This window comes from Pteropus medius, unplaced genomic scaffold, assembly GCF_902729225.1.
Source record: "Pteropus medius unplaced genomic scaffold, Ma_sr-lr_union100, whole genome shotgun sequence".
NCBI lineage: Eukaryota > Metazoa > Chordata > Mammalia > Chiroptera > Pteropodidae > Pteropus > Pteropus medius.
This window is the reverse complement of record NW_024349803.1, coordinates 17227536-17246976: the sequence shown is the minus strand read 5'-3', so window position 1 is coordinate 17246976 and position 19441 is coordinate 17227536. Positions and strand designations below refer to the sequence as shown.

Genomic DNA, 19441 nt, shown 5'->3' with positions numbered 1-19441 from the left:
AATTTCTATTTTATAGTATCGCTACGGAGAATACACTACGAGAGTTTGGGAAGATTACCTGGAGCCCATTACAATAATCTAGGGGAAAAATGAATAAGATAGCAGTGAGAATTGAGAGGAAAGAAAATTGGTGAGAGATATTAAGGTAATAGCATAAATAGGATTAAGTGACTCTATAAATAAAGAAGAACAAAGGGATGTTTCTGTGGTTTCTATTATCCTGAAAGTTACATTCATAAATACGTACTGCTTCAGGCACATAAGTTATTCCTGAAAAATATAAGAAACAAGAAACATACTAGATATAAGTGTATTGCTTTAATTTCAAAGTATTAAGATCGTATTTTTAATATTGCTGGTATAGTTTATAAGTGTGAGAAACTTTTAACTATGAATAACTAACCTTACAAAGATAAAATTGTACATGCCACTCTAAAGGTAATTTAGTTTTGTTCTGAATTTGAGAGACACAAAGAGGTTAAATTCACCTAAGCTGAAAAATAATGAAGTAAGCAAAATTAATCCACATAAATATTTTACAATTTTGCATTTGTGGAATGTAAAGTTATAGTTTTGCCTTGATGGTGTGAAAAGGGAAACAAATGAAGACCAGAAAGAGCAAAGGAGAGAAAGAAACAGACATCAGTGAGGCTACAGAAGTACAGGGAAACAAAAGAAAAAAATCTGAGCAAAAAAGAGAGAACGAGAGGCTTCTGCAGAACTCCACAGGTTACATCAAATTTATCCTCTACCAGAGCATTTTTCAAGGGGGTGATGGAATTTAATGGGTTCTAATCAGGATTTGTTTTTTATAAAGCAGAAAATACAAACATGATACTTCACTTGTAGTAAGAAAAATATTGTTTTTGTAAATTATTTCACATATTCATAAGTAGTACTGAACTGTAATGTAAAATGTAACTTTACTATGGGTAACTGGCAAAAAGATTTGAAGATGCCTGCTCTAGAATTACTAGCAGAACTAGTTTGAAAACTATTGCCCAAGAAAGATTCAGAATGTTATTTCTTCTTTTTGTGATGCTAATTAGCTGACTATTGTTCATTTATTTACACATTTACATATTCTGTTTCTGAATAGGACTGCCACAAATTTATTGGGGGCAATTATTCTGCAGATAGCACTGTCCAGAAGCAAAGAAACATTACAGTATAAAATTCACTGGGCCACATATTACCCAGCCTGATACCATGCTGTGAGGTGCTAGGTCTCCTGATAATAAAGTTGTCTGTCAGGTACAGTAGAATTTTTTCCAGCAAAGACAAGAAACAATGGTTTATGTGGCCCCAATGAGAAAAAAGTAAAAATGAGAATGACACTTTTTCATGTTGCCCCACCACTTATTTTAAAGAGAAGGAAGAGATGAGGAAAGGGATCAAAAGTAAAATAATGTTCTGTGGTAGTGTATAGAGTAACTGAATTAAAGCCTTAGAAAGAACTAAAATGCCACTCTTCCAAGCATGCCGTTTTGGGCAGAGGAGACAGAATCTGGACCAGGTTGCCCTGAGTTCAGGTCTCAGTTCTGATACAAGCTGTGTGTTCTTTGGAAAGTTAATTGCTTTGACTCAATTTTAGAGATAGGGCCAGTTTCAATCTCCGAATTGAATTCTACTACATGAAAAGAAATATCATGTCTCTAGCACAGGGCAGACACTATATATCAATTCTCACAATTAAGTGTAATATTTTGCACTATAGAGTGCCTCAGATATTCAGTGGAAATGGAGAATGGAACACAGTAGGTTTTTTTTAAAAAGCAGGCCGAGGAGTCTAAATATATGAGGGTGAGAATGGTCTTTACTTTTGGTGGAAACCTTTTTCATTTGTTTGGTATGGTAAAACTGGTGATTAGATTACTCTACTCTAGAAGGCCAATTCTTGGGGAACAAACTGGGGTTAAATCAGATTGAGAGAGTGGAGTTGGTTACTTGAGATGATGTAATTTGCCAAGATAGATCCATGCTAGGCAGAGGTCTAATGGGACTCAAATACCTGGTAAAAGTAATAGGCTTTTATTTTCTGTGTATTGTTGCTAGGCATACCCTCTTACCCCCAGAAGTTTATTATTTACTAGCTCTAGAAGGTACAGTGGCTCTTGAGGGATTTAAGCCCAAGTTGTAAAAGTGGCATAACTGATCCTCCCTGATCACCAGCATCAATTTTGTACTGAGTTCAAATTCTTGCCTAATTCACAACATTTCTCTTTCCACCTTTGACTATAGCTCATTGCCAAAATTTGACTTTTCTAAAATGCCTAACTTTCTAACCTTCTATCTGGTATCATCCTATTTATCAAGGATCATTTCTCACTATTCTTCAACATCTATTACTTTGTAAAGAAAGGATTCAGTCTCCATTTACATATATTTCAATGCTTGAGAAATAGTCTACAATATAGTAGGAACTGAAATCTTAATTTTCTCCCCTCAATATATGAGGGACTGGGCTTAGAGAAGTAAATGAGTCATGGACATTTCTCGCCCTCAAGAAGTCCAACAGTTTCAATGGATGAGAGAGATGTAAATTATACTACCATGAAATCAGTGTTTTAAGTGAGGTAGCAAAAGGTGCTATGGGAACAGAGAAGGGTTCCCACCTCTGGGTCAGGAAAGACTTCATAACTTTCCCTAAACAATCATATTCATATCTATTTCTACCTTTTGGTCCACATTTTCTCCATTACTTCTCTTCTTCCACCAAACTCTTTTCCTTTCGCCTCTCTGTTAATCTAAATCAATCCAAACTTCAAGGATAAGTACAAAATTTGACTTTTCTAAGATACCCTTTCATTCTTTTCTAAATTACTAATGTTCTTAGTACTTCAGTTTATATATTTTTGTTTCAAACACAGTTCCCCCACTTCCTGCCCCAGCTATATAGTAATTCCCTCGAATATTTGGCGAATTCTTATAACTTCAATGACCCACTATATAATACCATTCAACTGATATTTTAGTATATAAATTGTGATTGAAGATACGCCTATGTTTTAGTACAGATTAATTGTCCAGCACTGACTATTATAGATTCTCAGATCTCCAACTATACTTATAGGCTAATTCAAAAATTTTCCCAGTTTCACTCATTATACATTTCCAAGCTCATCAGTTCAAAGTCCTAGTCAATTAGTTCTTTTTAACAGATTTTTTTAATAAGAGTTTATTTGAGCCAAATTGACAACATCTGCTAGGGAGCAAGATCTCGAATACTCCATGAATTAGCTCTAATATGCTTCTAATGCTTTGAATTTTAATATGTGGAGATTGACAACCAATAGCATTCTAACAAACACCTTAAAAGTTCTTCCTAACCAGGTATGAGAATATTTCTCCCAACAATTAGCTCAGGTTTGTCTACCTGTTTTCCCACTAAGAGGCCCAGAGCTTCTGACAATGTGTGGGCTAGCCCTCCTATCTTTAATTTCTATCCCTGTAAAATAGAAACTCATTTTAACTGGTTTTAACCTCTTAGTGTCTTAGGGAGAAAAAAGTAGTATATGAACTAGCAATTGATTGCTAAAATGGAGAGCTGAAATTTGAAATTTTAAGCTACATATAGTTCTAGAACTATTAACTTTCTGCACAACTATTAGCAGACCTGCTTGTTCTTGTGCTTCCATTTTTCCCAGTTAAGGTTTATCACAGCATTATGGATGGCTGTGAAACTGGTACTTTCAATGCAGAAAAAAGAAAATATTAAAATAACTATTGATGGAAATTTTCAATTTTTTTTTAAAAACCAAAACTTCAGAAGCAGATATGAAAAGAAAAGAGCCAATAAAAGTATAATTGGTACTTTTGAAGTGAAGGGAAATGAAGTTCTAAGACTATCAGAAAATTATCTGAAGCAAAGCTGATACTACAAACCAAAATGGTTCATCTTGTCCAGGGAAAACTGACACAATTACCAATCCCCAGAAAGAAAGCAGGAAGAAAAAAAAAAAAAGGAATGGGGAAGTGCTTTGGCCTTAGTTTTCCACTACAATACTCAAAGCCAGAATGCAGGGAGGAATGACTACACAGTTGTGAGGAGGAAAAATGTAAACGAAGAGTTTTATACCCAATTTGTTCTTAGACAACAGTCCTTATGTACCCAGGATCTCAGAGAAACAGCAACCATGAACCTTTTTTGAAAAAAAAAATTGCTCTGAAATCTGGGCCGCTAAGAAATGAATCAAAATAGTCAAGATTAGAAGAAAGTAAAAAGAAGTGCTGGTAAGGACTGCATCAATTTAAATACGCAATTAAGAGTAAGATATGTTGAGATTTCAGATTATTGAAGAGAATGTAATTGGCACAAGGCTAAACAATATAAAACAAAAAATTTTTTAACAAAGATGTGGGAGGCCAAGATTGGGAGAAAAGTAAATGTGTACTGATATGTTCATCTCTCATATCAGGAAAGCAAATGCTGCTGTCTGAAGTTAGAATAGAATTTTTAAAAGTCATAACAAAACTCAAACTTTAAAATAAACTAACTTGAGAGAGGCTTTTAGGAACTAAATTCTTGAGATAAAGAAGTATATTGATTCAGCAATTCCTTTAGTTTCATTTTTCTCCCTCCCCCCAGTTAAGTGTAAATAAGATTAAATGATTTTACTGAAATATAGCATGATCCAATTGTTCTAAAATTATGCACAGGTATATGCCTAAATAGATGTCTGGAAATGATGCTTACAAACTGTTAACTAATTTACTATTTTGGGTGGTGAGATTCCCCCCCCTTTTTTTTTTTTTTTTTACACTTTTCATGTAATGAATATGTATCCTTTTCATAAAGTCATCCATTATTTTAGAACAACAACAAAATTCTTGCCTAATTCACAACATTTCTCTTTCCACCTTTGACTATAGCTCATTGCCAACAGATGTTTGCTCTTGAATGATTTGTTCAAATTTCCCTTTGTATTCTTCAAAGGAAGCATGGTATAATAAGAGTTAAAATCATCTTCAATAACTACCTTTTACTGAGCCCTGACTACTCACCCAGCGCCAGGCTGAAACCTTGTGCATCCATTTGTAGATTTAATCCTTACAACCCTGAAGCAAGTACCTTCCCTTTTAACTGATAAGGTAAAATAATTTGCCTAAAAGGTCACATAGCTATTTGATGGCAAGAAAATTCAAAAACTTAGGTCAGACTATAAAGGTCAAGCTATTAACCATTAATTTTAAAGTAAGACAGGCCTGAGTTCCAATCTGGATTCTGTTACTAGCATTGTGACCTTGGGCAAGTAAAAACTTGTCATCTTTATTTTTTTCCCCATTTTCAAAATGGACAGATTACTACCATACCTCATTATATCGTTAAAAATAAAGTTCTTGGTCCTCCATTTGACACACAGCAAGTACTCTATGTGGTGATGAGTTACAAGTTCTTGTAACACTAAGAACATCAAGAATGTGGTATTACAAAAGTAATTAAAATTTATAAATATGAAATTTAAGTCATGTACCATTGCATCTTAGTGGAAAGTGTTTTCCTGTTTCCTTTTGAGTCTATTCACAAAACATTCCAATATTCAAATATTATAACATACAAATACAAATTAGAGCTTGAAGAATTATGAGTTTAGTAAAATATGACATAGTATTAAAGAAAATTTGGGCCAATCAGAATAGATCAAGTTCCTGGGCATGACGGTTACTACTTGGCTCTATTTAAAGTTACCTCAGGAATACTCACCCTCTTTGGGGGCTAAATCATTTAAAACCACCACCTTGAAAGTAAAGCCATGAAAAAAATTTTATGTCCTTTGCTTCTGAAAATTAGTTTAATTTCTGATTCTACTCTTAAGTCCTAAATACTTCAAATCAACTTTTCAAAGACTTTTCCAAGACTTCATTGTTCCCTGAAAAATGAATCTTATCTAATATGGGTTAAAACACACAGCACTGTTCTTAATAAGTAACTTGGCTGAAATTAATGTATATCTGCAAACTAATAAAGAACATATGAAAATAAAATGACTTTTGAAAGAAAGATTCTCAGTAATTTAAAAACCCACTTAATATACCACCATTTTAATTCTGGACAGCCAATGTGCTCTGTTATAATTTCTAAGATTTTATATATGTACATATGTTAATTGTTTTATTTCAACTATAAGTTTTAGCATAATGACACTTCCAGGTCTCAGCAATAATATGCTACTGGGTTAATAATTGGGTTAAAAAAAATGGAGCTTCAATAACCACTGAATAAATCAGTGACACCTAAGGGCAGAATGTGCTTTTGAAACCCCCAACAATAACTTGTACCAAAAGGCATAGTTGAACATGCATACCTCAAGTCATTGCTTGGTTCTTTTTTCCCAGGAAGTTCCATGTGCTTGGACTCTGTCGATTGGTGCTCTTCAGCAACACTGGGCTCCTGGCTTATCACGGGGACCTCTGAAGTAAATGAAAGCTCCCCTTCATTGGAGACTCCGAAGAGGTCTGGGTCATCTTGAATTACATCAATTAAGAGGACATCATCTTCATATGCTTTAAGAATATCTGGAAATCCCACTTTAATTTCTGAGAAGTTCTTAGTCCTTTTTCTACCACCGACTTCAGAGGAAATTGGTTCGAATGTTTGTTCATTAGAGCAGAAGGCAGGTCTTTTCTCCATATACCCAGGATCACAAGGAAAAGTACTGTTCTCAACTGAGAGAGAAACAGCTTCCTTATTAGAAACGATATTGCCTGGTTCAGAGATGTAGTTAGATGGTTTATTATTACCTTGCTTTAAAAAGCTTGGAGAAATACTATAGGGATTCTTACTGCAGTATGAGTCAGAATTCGCTTGCACTGGAGTTACGCTGTTTTGTATGCTCAAAGATTGAGGTCCTGTGGAGACATTTTCTTTACTCCAATTCTGTCTTACTTCTGCTCCAGATAAATTGTCAAGAAGCTCTAGGGGACTACACGTTTCTCTCTCTGATGCTTTGGCATTCACTTCTTTTCTTTTTTCTGTTTTATTTTTAAGTAAAGGAATTTTAAAATTAGTCAGCCGGCCCGTGTTTAATATTTTGACCAAGTCTGGAACCACAAGTGTTTGCTTAGAAATACATGCTTTTCGGTGAATAGTTTTGCCTGTAGAGTTATTTGCTTCCTGGCCATGTTGAGAAGTCACTGTCAAATTAAGTTTTGTTAAAGTCCCTCTATCTTTTTTTTTACTTCCTGTTAAGTTTTGAGTCACATTAGTTAACTGAGTATCTTCAGTTGTATTAGAAACTCCTTCTGACCCACTTCTGCTTGGTTCCTCTGACTTCATTTTTTCATCATCATTGATTATAGGTTCATTTATAACCATTGAAGTAGGTTCTACTGCAGAGACTACTGCAGAGACTGAAGACGAACAATTTAACTTAGAATCCAGTTTTTCTTTACTTGAAGATTCACTGTTTGTTTCTGTTATGGAACTCTGTAACGATAATTTGGAATCAGTTAAGTGAGTTTGATTTGCTTGATGTTTAAGGTCATCTTGCCTAAAACCTTCCCGAGACCCAGGAAGAAAGTAACTTGATTTTGGCAAGGAAGCCTTTTTCCAACACTGGGCAGATATTCTAGCACACGAATAACAAGGCCAAGTTCTTTTACCAGTCATTGGTATTGTTCTGTGACAGCTGAACTTCGATTCTTCAGCTTCATTTCTCAAGTCTTCCTGTGATCTCTTTTCACCTGGGTGGCAGTCATTAGGTAATTTCACTATTGAGCTTTTCATTGACTTAAAATATTCTTCTGGCTCCATGCTTTTACATCCTAAAGGCTCTGAAGCATTTTTTGTTTCTGTTTTCAGAAGTGGCTCAGGAGTTTTCTGAAACAGAGCATTTACATGATGCTCAGGACTTGTTTTTTTTCCTATTGTTTCTGGAAGACTTAATAAATGATCCATTGGAGAGAGTGTATTATGGTTTACTTTTCTCAAAACTTTTAAAGGACTTTTTTTAGCCTCTAAAGTCTCTGCTTCTTTACCTTCAGCACCTGTTTGGTTTTCTTGCAACAGCAACTCAGACTTGTTACACACATTAGAGAAGTTCATCTCGATAACCATTTCATCTCCTTTTTCAGACACCTTCATCCTTTTCCTGGGTTTTCTCCCAACACTGCTCTCTTCCACTGAGTATTTATTTTTTTCACTTTGAAGGCAGGGAAACAAGCCATTATTTTTACTTTGGTATAAATCCGTTTCTTCAAGCAATAATTTATTTACTCTCATTAAGTTTTCTTCGGTTTTCAAAAGCTGAGGAATGTTATTTGCGTCACTCTTATCTGCAAGACTCATGAAATTTTCTTTCTTTAGCTTTGAGGAATTTTCTGGTATATGCATACATCCATCATGGGGTTTATATGCAAGGTTATTTTCATCATTACAATCCTTGGAATGGGGGAAACAACTGCAATCATGTAATTTTAAATTGTAATTATTTTCTACTCCAGGTGACAAGCTGTTACAAGAATATTTCGGAGTATTCTTGTACAGTTCATCTTGGAACACAACCTTAATATTTTGTGTAGCCTTATTTTCAGTTACTTTGAGAGGTGGGCTTTCTATGCTTTTAAATTTTTTAATTCGAATTCTTCTTTTAATACCTTCTACCAAACCTTCCTTACCCAAAGACTGCAAGGAAGCTGTACTTCGAAATTCACTGCACTCCACTGTTTGGAAAGATTCCGCACTGGTTAATGATTCCTTTCTTACCAGGTCAATCCCTGGCTGTGGATCATCACTTGAGGCTTCAGTAACTTTTCTTTTTTCCTCGGCTGATCAAAATGACAAAACATACCAGTAAAGATTTTATATTGAGGAAAAAGCAATACAACTTAAATAAAAAATTGTGAAACCATCCATTTTTATTTCCCTGAATAGCTGTATAGAAATAGACACCCGTTTTTAAAACGGAAGACCTAACCTGTTAAGGAACTACATACAAACCTGTGTAAATTCTGAGACAGCTAAATAACCTCTAGCATCGTCATATCACAACAGCCAAAATGCATCGCTACTTGGAATTCCTTTCACAGTAATTCTGACCAAGGGCTCCTAACTGGGCAGACTATCTTTCAAGAGAATTCTTGTTTTTTACCTCTCTCCGGGTCTTAGGTAAAGCCCATACAGATTCAAGTTCAACACTAGCGGTATAACAAAGATGGGGCAGGCTGAGGTACGAATGCTAGAAAGGGAGTGGCCCCCGAGTGCTTTCTTACTGTGTCTTCCCAATTGAAAGGGGAACTGCGTCTCCTTCGCTGCTTCTAAGCCCGACTGGTCCCACAGGTCTGAAAGGCCCACCTGGCTCCCCGGCCCCTCCACTTGCCGCCTTCCCAGCCCCGGACGCCTCACCCGACTTGTCACTTTCCACTTCTTCTCTCTCAGATGCCCGGGTCACCATTCTCTTTTGCCTGCTTTCCTCATGTCCCCCGGCCTCAGGGCCGCAGCCTCCCGCCTCTCGTGGCTCTGGCCACCGGCCTCGCTTCCTCGGGACTCGCGAGGTGCCTTCACGCCCCGGGGCCGTCGCAGGGCCTGAGGGTGGCGGGCGCCGCATCCGCCCCGGGCCGCCCGCTCTGCCCACCAAGGAGCCCACCGCCGGCGCGTAGCTCCTGTCGTCAGACACCCGACGCCCCGCTCCCTGCCCAGCGTCGCCGACCACCTAGGCCCAGGACCGGAAGCGGAAGTGAGGCGCCGAAGCGCTGCCCGGGCAGGCGCTCTTCCGCTGGCGCCTTCCCAGGCTTCCTTGTCGTGAGGGCTCCCCAGAGGGTCTCCGACGCACCTCCCTTTCCTTAGACCCAGACCTTCCGGAATCATTCAGGGTCCTTTTCCCACAGGCTGCCCCTCGCGTCTGGCAGCCTACAAAAACCACTGTCAGTGGCTTTTAACTCACCACCCATCCTCAGGGGTCCCTTTCCATCTGCCTTCGGATATGTTCACCCACATATCCTATAGGCACCTCAAACGCTGGCCGTGCCAAACGGGGCTATCTTTCCTCACAGGCTTGCTGCTCTTGTGTTGGTGGTGTGCCACCATCCACCCAGTTGTTTAAGCCTGGAAACCAGAGACATGCTTCTTTCTACTTCATTGCACGTGTTCATCTTAAATCTGCCTGATTCTACTGTGTCAGCCTCTCTTCTCTTTTGCTATTACTTTGGCTCTGGCTCTCAGACTTTGGCTCCATCAGCTTCAATTGTATTCATGTCTCTATCCTTATGCTGTTGCAGCCAAGCTTCCACCTGCTGCCAAGCCATGCCCTCCAATGAAAGATCTTGGCGTTTCCCAGCTTGACCCTCACGAACCTCCTTTGCTCAAAGACTAAAAATAACAGAGTATAAACTCTTTAGAGTGGTATTTGCCAGCCTTTCGGATGTGGTCCTTGAATTTTTAATTTTGTCTCTTACTGCCACTAGCCACTGTAAGGGAAAAGTTATGCTTCAACGGAAAACTGCATAGGGGTCACTCTTCTGCATTATCTGATTCTGATTCAATGGGAGCTGTTTTACAACTATGTAAGTTGTAAATAAGTGGTAGCAGTGCAAAACAATGGTCTATAGGCATGCAAATTCTGTCTAAAGAAGTTCAATTAACTTCCCACTCCCACTGTGGAAGAAACCAGCTTTGCCTCCATTTTGCACATTCATTTCAATATTCCTGATCTATATGTGACTTTTCTTTGGACTTATCCTTGAACCGGTGGTTAAGAAAATCTTTAATACATGTTCGCTTTTACATCTATATGAGTCATGATTTTTATTTTTGTTTTTTTTGGGGGGGTGGGGCTATCTTTTAACATCACATATGCCTTGCAGTTAAATACATTGGACTATACTACTGGAGTTCCCCAAATTTCATATGCTGTCATGCCTTTGTCTCTCTACATGTTAGTTTCGGAAATTCTTCCTCTGCTCATCTGCCTTTTAGACTGCATATTCCCTCCCCTTCAAGATTCAGTCCAACGATCACTCCTGAAGAAAGCTTCTCTGCTACCTTTCTCCTTACACTTGGAAGTGTCAGGTGTTCCTGCCTGCCTGCTAACACATTGCTTTCAACTGTTTTACTTGTGTATCTCCCTCAGGGCAGATACCTTCTGTTAATGTTTGCATTCTGTGTGTTTAAAGAGGAACTTGGTGATTTTGAGCACAACGTGTTTTATGCATTAAAGGATGGTAGGTATGATGCAGAGAGAGTGCTGTGGCAGTTTAGATGGGCAGTTTAAGTGGAGTATCGTCAGGAGCTTCTATAAAATAAAACTTAGGAAAAGGAAGTGTAAAGGATCTAGAAACTTTGTTTCTTTCTGCTTATAAATACCCCTGGTAAAAGAAACAAGTTTAAGATTAGAAGAATTTAGAAAAAGTTATTTTAAGGATTTCAAGCTGCATATTCATTCCAAGTTCACTTTGTGCCTCGGTTTCCTCATCTGTAAAATGAAATAAGAATATTTTCTGAAGGAAATCAGAGTATGTCATCCCCAAATATGTATCTTTAAACAAAAAAAAAATTTTGAGCTCAAGGCTTTCTCTGGTTGGTCTTAAATTGGAAGCAGAGACAAAATAATTTTTGTAAGCTATCAGTTATTAAGTCCTAGTCATTTTGGGCTGATAGTTACAGAAGTTACAGGTGAGCTTCCTGGATTGTTATTGGAGATAGTCTGTTTTCTTACAAGTCTGACTTATAGCAGGCTGGCTTTCAGGGCCATTTATTGTAGATAAGAGGGTGAGTTTCCTGGACAGGTTGCTGCAGGTTGTGGGTCAAAGTTCTATTTGTATATCATCTGGCTATTGTCTATTTGCATATTTAGTCTCTTATGCCTTTTCTCTTTCCTCAGAGAAAGAACCTTCCTTTGTTTTTCCAAAGCTCACCCTTACACTGATGATCTCAACACTATACAGACCTGTTTGCACTGGCCAAATGTCTACCTATACATACTCTTGCTCTTTAGTTCCTTGGAAACTGGTTTCTTTCCCAGATACTCAAATGAAATTTCAATCTCAAAGGAGATTACAGGTTTAAAAAGCTGACAGCACAAACATCACAAAATCTATAACAGTAACATATTTGTAATTTCTGTAATATCATATTATGTATTGTACATGTCTATGGTATTATTATAACTTTTAACATTTTTTGGCTACCTACATGATTACCTCTTCACCTGACAATAGCTTTGTAATATTTTTCTACAGAGAGAATGAAGAATCTGCTCCTTCCTTAAGCCTGGTCAGTTGAAACTTGTTAATAAACAGTAATTTGAAAGCATAAAAGTGTGTCGTACTGTTTATAGTGTTGCTGCAGGTATGTGCCTGGCAAACATAGGAATCCTGACAAATTCCACTTTGTGTAATTAGTATCTGAGAGGGTGACTGTGGCAGATGACACACAGACACAGACAATGGCTAAATGATATACAAAAATGAAACTGACCCACAACCTGCAGCAACTATCTTAGGAAACCAAAACATCTACCCAATTAGCCCAGCAAGCTAGATTACTACCTGTAAGTCAGACTTGTAGAAAGTCAGACCACTATCTCTAGCAACTGGTTCAGGAAGCCAAACAATAACCCGTGTAACAATTGGCCCCAAATGGCCAGAACTTAGGACCAACCATAGAAACCCAAATATGCACCCCAAACCAGTCACGCAGGATATACCACTTCTAGTGAGCCCACCTACAGCTTCCTCATGACCACAGCCTCCAATCAGGACATCTCTGAAACCCTCCCTTTCCCACTACAAAGCTTTCCCACTTCCTTGCCTGCCTTAGAGCCTCTCCCAAAATGCAAATGGTAGTGACTGACTCCATTGTTATGGCAAGCTCTGAATAAATGGACTTTGCCTGTTCTAATTTGATTGGCCTTCATTTATTCCTACACGTCAGGAAAAAAAAAAGATGTATAATGAGTTCATAATTACATATGTGGCATTATCTAGTACATTCTGACAAGACATCTTCAATTTTAACTGTGCATTGATGAGAACCCAATCTTGTTTGCAATTTGCAAATTGAAAGAGTTTTCCATAAACTAACTTTAGATCCTGTTTCAAGTCTTTCCCCTCACTGCCCTTTCATTTTTGTGGCGGGAGCTACAGACCACTTTCATACTGCAATATGACATCAGGCCCTGTGCCATTGACCACCATGCTGGATGAGTGTACAGTAGAGGAAATCATTTCTATTTCAGCAGAGCAAGCAGTAACTTAACTGTACATTGAGGTACAGGGATTTTCATAGTTATATATCCAATGAAACCCAAGCTAATTTATCCCCAATTCAAATTCTCCTTAGCCAGACTTAAGGAGGATGCTGGGGAAGTAGTGTCCTGCAGTGGGAGCAGATTTCTGTTAGAGCAAGAAGGTGAAGGGAATGTGTAATATGACATGGAGAATCTTCTGGATGGACCAAGCATTCTAGAGGGCGCAATGGAAGGGTATTGAGCTGGGACATGCAGAGCCTGGGGGATGCCTGGGGAGTCTTGATCTTCCTCTCTTGATTTTTCAAGTCAGGATACAGTCTAGGTAAGTAGACCAGCCTAATGGCTCCCAGGTCATCCTATACTAATAATGATAATAGGTAAACCTATTAAGCATGTATCATGTTTAATAGCATTCTTTTAAATATTGTTATTAACCCATTTTATAGATGAAGAAACTGGGGCACATAGAGATTAAGTAATTTTTGTAAAGTCCCACAGGCAGTAAGTCATTTTCCTCCAAAGACCTCATGTTTATCTGCCCCTGGCACTGATGTCCTGTTGGAATTTCCTGGTTTTGTTTCCATTCTCTGTATTAGTTTCCTATTGCTGCTGTAACAGATTACCATGAACTCAGTGACTTAAGACAACACAAATTTATCTTACAATTCTGGTGGCCAGAAGTCCGAAATGGGTCTCACTGGGCTAAAATTAAGGTGTCAGCAGGATTGTGTTCCTTTCTAGGCTCCGGGGAGGGGGCGAGAATCAATTTTATTTCTTTTTCCAGCTTTCAGAGGCTGCCTACATTCTTTGCTTGTGTCCTATCCCATCTTCAAAGTGAGCGATGGCTGGTCAAGTCTTTCTCACATTGTATCACTCTGACATTTACTCTACTGCCTCCCTCTTTTACATTTAGGGACCCATGTGATTACATTGGTCCAGGATCATTTCCTATTTTAAGGTCAGCCTTAATTCCATCTGTTATCTTAATTCCCCTTTGCCACATAACAAATTCACAGGTTCTGTGGATTAGGATGTGAATACATTAGGAGGCCATTATTCTGCCTATCATATCACTAGACTAACTTCTACAAAGAAAGTGACTCCTGTTTATAGTTGGACCATAGTTGGACCCACATCTATGCAGTACTTGCTCGATGTACAGGTTTATACATTTGTTAAAAAACTCTGATTTGAGTATGCTCTAAAAGGGACATGATATTTAATATCCCCCTACCAGCCCTACAAGGGAGAGTTTGTTGCCACTGTGGGACACTTAGACTAGGACACTGAGGCTTAGAGGGTGTCTTCTTTCAGTGAGTAGGAACAGGGTAGAGGTTCACACCAGCTCTTAGCTCATGAAGTTCATCACTGACCACAGTGTCTCCCATGAATATATTTCTTTAGTGTTTGTTGAGCCTTAAGGCATTAGCACATTTTATTTTTATGGTCCATCACACAGAGTGGGCCAGTGAGTAGTGAGAGCCCAATTCCACAAAGGGAAATGATTTGTAAAAAAAGTCTTGTTCATGGCCACTGGCCCTATGCCAGGTTTTGGATTTTTTTAAATAAATAATTTAAAATAAGACTGAATGTTTCTGCATGTGCACATATGAACATTTTCTAGGGGGTCATGGAATTTCTGGGTCATAAGATGTGGCCATGGCAGCATGTGTGCTGGAGCTGGCTCACATTGGCCCATACTGGCCACTAAAAGCCAAACGTTAAATCTTCGGAAGTTTTATAAGTTAATGCAGCTTTTATTCTAAAATTATGTAAACTTGTAATTATTTTTTTTTAAAGTCTCATCACTTCCTAGTTTTTACACCTGGAAATCAGCAAGCATTACAAATCGGGACTTTTCTCCTAGACAGCTGCTTGTTAAACATTTAGCAGCCTTCACTGGATGTGTGCCTTCAGATTTATCAGATAATTGCAAACTGTTTTCCAAAGTTGTCATACCGATTTACATTCCCACCAGAAATTTCAGTTCTGGTGCATCTCTGCCAACACTTAGATTATATTCTAGTGGGCATGCAGCAGTATCCGATTGTGGTTTTAATTTGTATTTCCCTTCAGCACTCGTCTTGCTTATGGACTATTTGGATTTTCTCTTTTTGTGAAGTGCTCCTCAAGTCTTCTGCTCAATTTTCTGTTAGGTTGATTTTTTTTCTTATTTTCTAGGAAATCTTTTCTCTGACAGAAGATATGAACCCTGTGTTGATTTTGTGTATTGCTTTTCTCTATTATTTTTTTTTTTGTAAAACAGGATTAGAAAGCCACATAAAATATAACTTACGTTAAAATACCCTTGCAAGCATTACCCAGGTCAAGAAACAGACCTTTGCCAACCATTTTGGCAGCCCCTCTGTGCCCTGAGCAATCACAGCTCTTACCTCTTCTCTGAAGCAAGAACCATCGACAGCTTCCTCACTTTATAGTTTTAACTCCAAAGTGTGCGTCTTTATATGCAAGTTTAGCTTTCCTTAAAAATATCTTCAAAAAAAATCTTTTAATTTACAGTTCTTCCCTCCTCTTTTTTGCAATTTGAAGAAATGAAGTCATTTGTCCTGTAGACTGGATTTTGGTGATTACATTCTTATAATGTAGTTTGTCATTTTCTTCTATCCTCTGAGTTTTCTGATATTTGATCCTATTTAGATTATTTAAATTTTTTTTGTAGGATAAGAAGGTTTATGGGTGGCAATGTGTTTTTGCATCGGAAGGAACATAATATCTGGTCATTCTATCTTCTGAGATATTACTAGCCCCTGAAAAAATGGTGATGTTCTAATTCTATTATTCTTTTCATTTATTAGCTGGATAGCAACTTCTATACATGGAAACTTCCCATCTACTAGTTGTTACCTCACTAGTAGATTTGTCTATACAGAAAAAGTAGGTAAGTTGTTTGGTTCAATTTATTATACCTTTTAAAAAAGAGTTTATTCTTTATCATGCTCCAGAGGTGACTTTTTTCTTTTAGTAAAAAGTCATGATGGATTTACTGATGACTTACATGGTTGAGTATTTGTTTATTACCATTATGTTTTTTGTTGCTATGTAAATTCTCTCTTCTCCAGCCTGTGGGAGCCTCATTAAGTCCTTAGAAACACCATCCTATTAGTCTTTGATACCTTTAATAGCTTTCCTGCTTTCTGACATGACAAGATGTTCCAGGCTCTTTTCCTGCATTTCCTATCCTGCCCCTGGAATCATCATTTTCTCTAAGAAGCCTTGGTTTCTTTTAATGGGAAATGGTGTTTGAAGACTGTAGTTTGGGTGCTAGGGGTGCTCATGGCTGACAGGTTGATCATCATTTCTAGGCCTCTTTGGGAGACAGTTAGGAAGCTAAATGAAAATACTTAGAGTTCGTACTGACAATCCTTGAGTTCATACTAACACTATGTCAAATTCACGACTGCAGGATTCTTAACTTCTTTCATCTTTGTTATTGCCTTTCTTCTATACAGAGAATCCTGGTTCTCAAGTATACAGGGGATGGTAGATTAAAATATCTCATAATTACACATTTGCTCTCCCGTATCACACACACTATATCCTCAGAGCTGCAAAACTGATACTGTGACCATCACCAAAAATGATTACTGAATAAAGCTCACTTTTCCACGCGCTCTTCCCATTCTCTCCGCCTTTAATGGTTTGCCGTATCTGTATTGTCAGAGAAAATAACAATTACAGCGGGTCCTTGATATTGTTTTGTTCAATGTCTTTTCCTTATGTTGATTAGATGCCATAGGAACTGAACCTTTGTTTACATCATTTAGCCTATGGTAAACTTGGTTTCATTATACGTTATTTTGCTTAAAGTCACAGATCCTATTGAAAGTGTTAAGTGAGGTCTTACTATACATATTATTTTCTCTCCCTTACAATCCTGACTCCCCGTAGTAGGAGCTTATCTAGGAATGGTTAGGCTAAAACTAGCACTTCAGCACTTATCTGTGTGCAAGAACTTTGCAGTGCATTTTTACATATTTAAAAAAAATCAGATTTCAAATTAAAGAAAAGGAAGTACACTCAACCAAGGTCACATGTTCTACACAAGTATTTTCATCTCTGAACATGTATCCTTTCCCTTCCCTTTAACTACCAATCTCACTGATGATCTGTTAGCATAAACAATTAGAAAGTAGGGGGAAGGTAGACGGGGTAAAGGGGGTCAAATATGTGGTGACAGAAAAATCTAACTATGGGAGGTGAACACACAGTGTAAATGTATATGTGCCTTACTGTTAAAGTGTACAGCTGAAACTTATTGGATTTCATTGACTAGTGTCTCAAAAAATAAATTGAAAGAATGAGAAAGTAAGATAACAGTTATGGCTGTTTCCAGGTTCTTAAGCATAGAGATAGAAGAATTACAGAAAGCTTCTAGAGTTTCAAGGATTGCAAAAAAAAAAAAATTTTGGACAAAGGACACAAAGTATCCATTTTTAGAAAAGATATATGGCTTTAATTAAATATTTCATTGACATAAATATTTTAAAAATTATTCAAACTGACATCACCCAGAGAGACTCCTCAAGCTGGAATTTTATGTCAATTAAAACTTTAGTTTGATTATGTTGCTTTTTATTATAACTTCTATGAGAACCTCTAGTGTTCTCAAAGTCACTTCAGAAAAACAAGCTGTACTTGGAATTATGAGAATGCAACTCTCACGTCTTGATAAATATAGTAGCACATTCATAAATGGAAGCTGTCAAGATATTACTGGCATATTATAAGTTGTACAATGTGGTCATCAAATGTGGTCATCAAACTCTACCTGTGGAAGAGAAAGCAGCAATTTTCCCATGATAATGTACTTGGTTGTACAGGTGTGAGTGGCAAGAAAACAGGTGATGAGATCAGCTAATCACATGAAAACCTATTTACCTAAGTTGTATCTTGCTATGTATGTATGGTGCTGACATACATACTTCACTCATATCATTGTTGCATCAATTAGACAAAGCAAACATGGGTTCAGCAGTTCTCATTTTTAAACACTTTCTATGGAGCCTTTAGTATTTGCTGACTTTTCCCATCACTTAAAGGTCAGCAATTCCAATTAGAGGTTAATAGAAAACTGACTTCAGGCAGACACAACCACAACTTTCATCAGATGTGTTCGAAAGTGGGGCTGTGGGGGAATGGTGGGCGGGGGACATAATTTTCCTTGGAGAGCTACGTCTTTGTAGAAACTGAAGTCCTCTGCCCTTTATAAAGGTGGTGGCTTCAGGCAATGTAGCGGTCTTTGTGGACACTAAAATTGGGGAAGAAACCTGTATTCGCTTGCAGCTCTACCCATCACTAAACTACTGCCCTTTTCTATGCACAGTGTTTCTGCAAGTGAAGAACATCAAGAAACATTCCTGACCAACAATATCAGCCTCACCTGGGAACTTGTTGAAAATGCAAATTCTTGGACCCCACTCCAGATCCTGGGCGGGGTCCTGCAATCCTGGTTTTAACAAGCCCTGCAGGTAGGTGATTCTGGTGCAGGTTTGTTTGAGAATCATGGTCTTAGCTTTAGTGATAAATCACTTCCTGCATACTTTTTGAGACTGAGGTAAGATTCTGTAGGATGCTTGGCATATGTTCTCGAAGTTTTTGTTCATGTCCTTAAGTAGAATCTAGAGAGAGTTTTTAATCTATTGCAAGTCACTGCGATAAGCTACATTCGTTTTATGGACCTGTGGTTTTATTCCCCAAGATTGAATCCCAGGTAGCTGCCCACCTGCCCTAAGATTCACCTTGAAGTCAGCTGGAGCTGCTATGCAGAAAAATACAGATCAGCCCTAAATCATTAAGGAGTCGCTCCCCTTTGTGTGGCTTACCCAAGCAGGTAGGATATCTCCCCCCACCTCTTGGTGTGGCCTGGTTTCCCCCATAGCCACTGCAGCCACAGTCACAGCTCTCAATGACTCTTTACCACCTGCTGCAGCTGTCTCAAAGCCCCCACCTGTCCTATCATAACATGTTCAAGGCTCTGGTTTCAACTAGTGAGAGAAGGAGCCTTCTGAATTCGGGAAGACACTGGGCACACTTAATTACTACCAGAGAGGCCAGTGCAATGGAAAACCAGCAGAGGGGCACCTGGCCTTATTGCTCTTCAAGCCCCGTTCGATGGAGTATCACATTAGGTACAGTGCCTAGGCTCGCCAGCTATGCCTTATCGACAACCAATTTTTATTCTGGGTTCCTTCAAGTGGGAAGCAGATCTAGCAGGGAAGCAACTCCAAGCTTGTCAT

At 38.2% G+C, this 19441-nt stretch overlaps 1 protein-coding gene across 1 annotated transcript in view; it reads right to left on the bottom strand.

Annotated features, from left to right (window-relative positions):
- TOPAZ1 (testis and ovary specific TOPAZ 1) overlaps positions 1-9545 on the bottom strand; it is a 63498-nt gene extending 53953 nt beyond the window's left edge. Inside the window, 3 exon segments of the mRNA XM_039837462.1 lie at positions 6306-8766; positions 9211-9323; positions 9325-9545. Coding sequence (XP_039693396.1) covers positions 6306-8766; positions 9211-9323; positions 9325-9545 — 2795 coding nt within the window.
- Positions 9546-19441: the final 9896 nt, after the last annotated feature.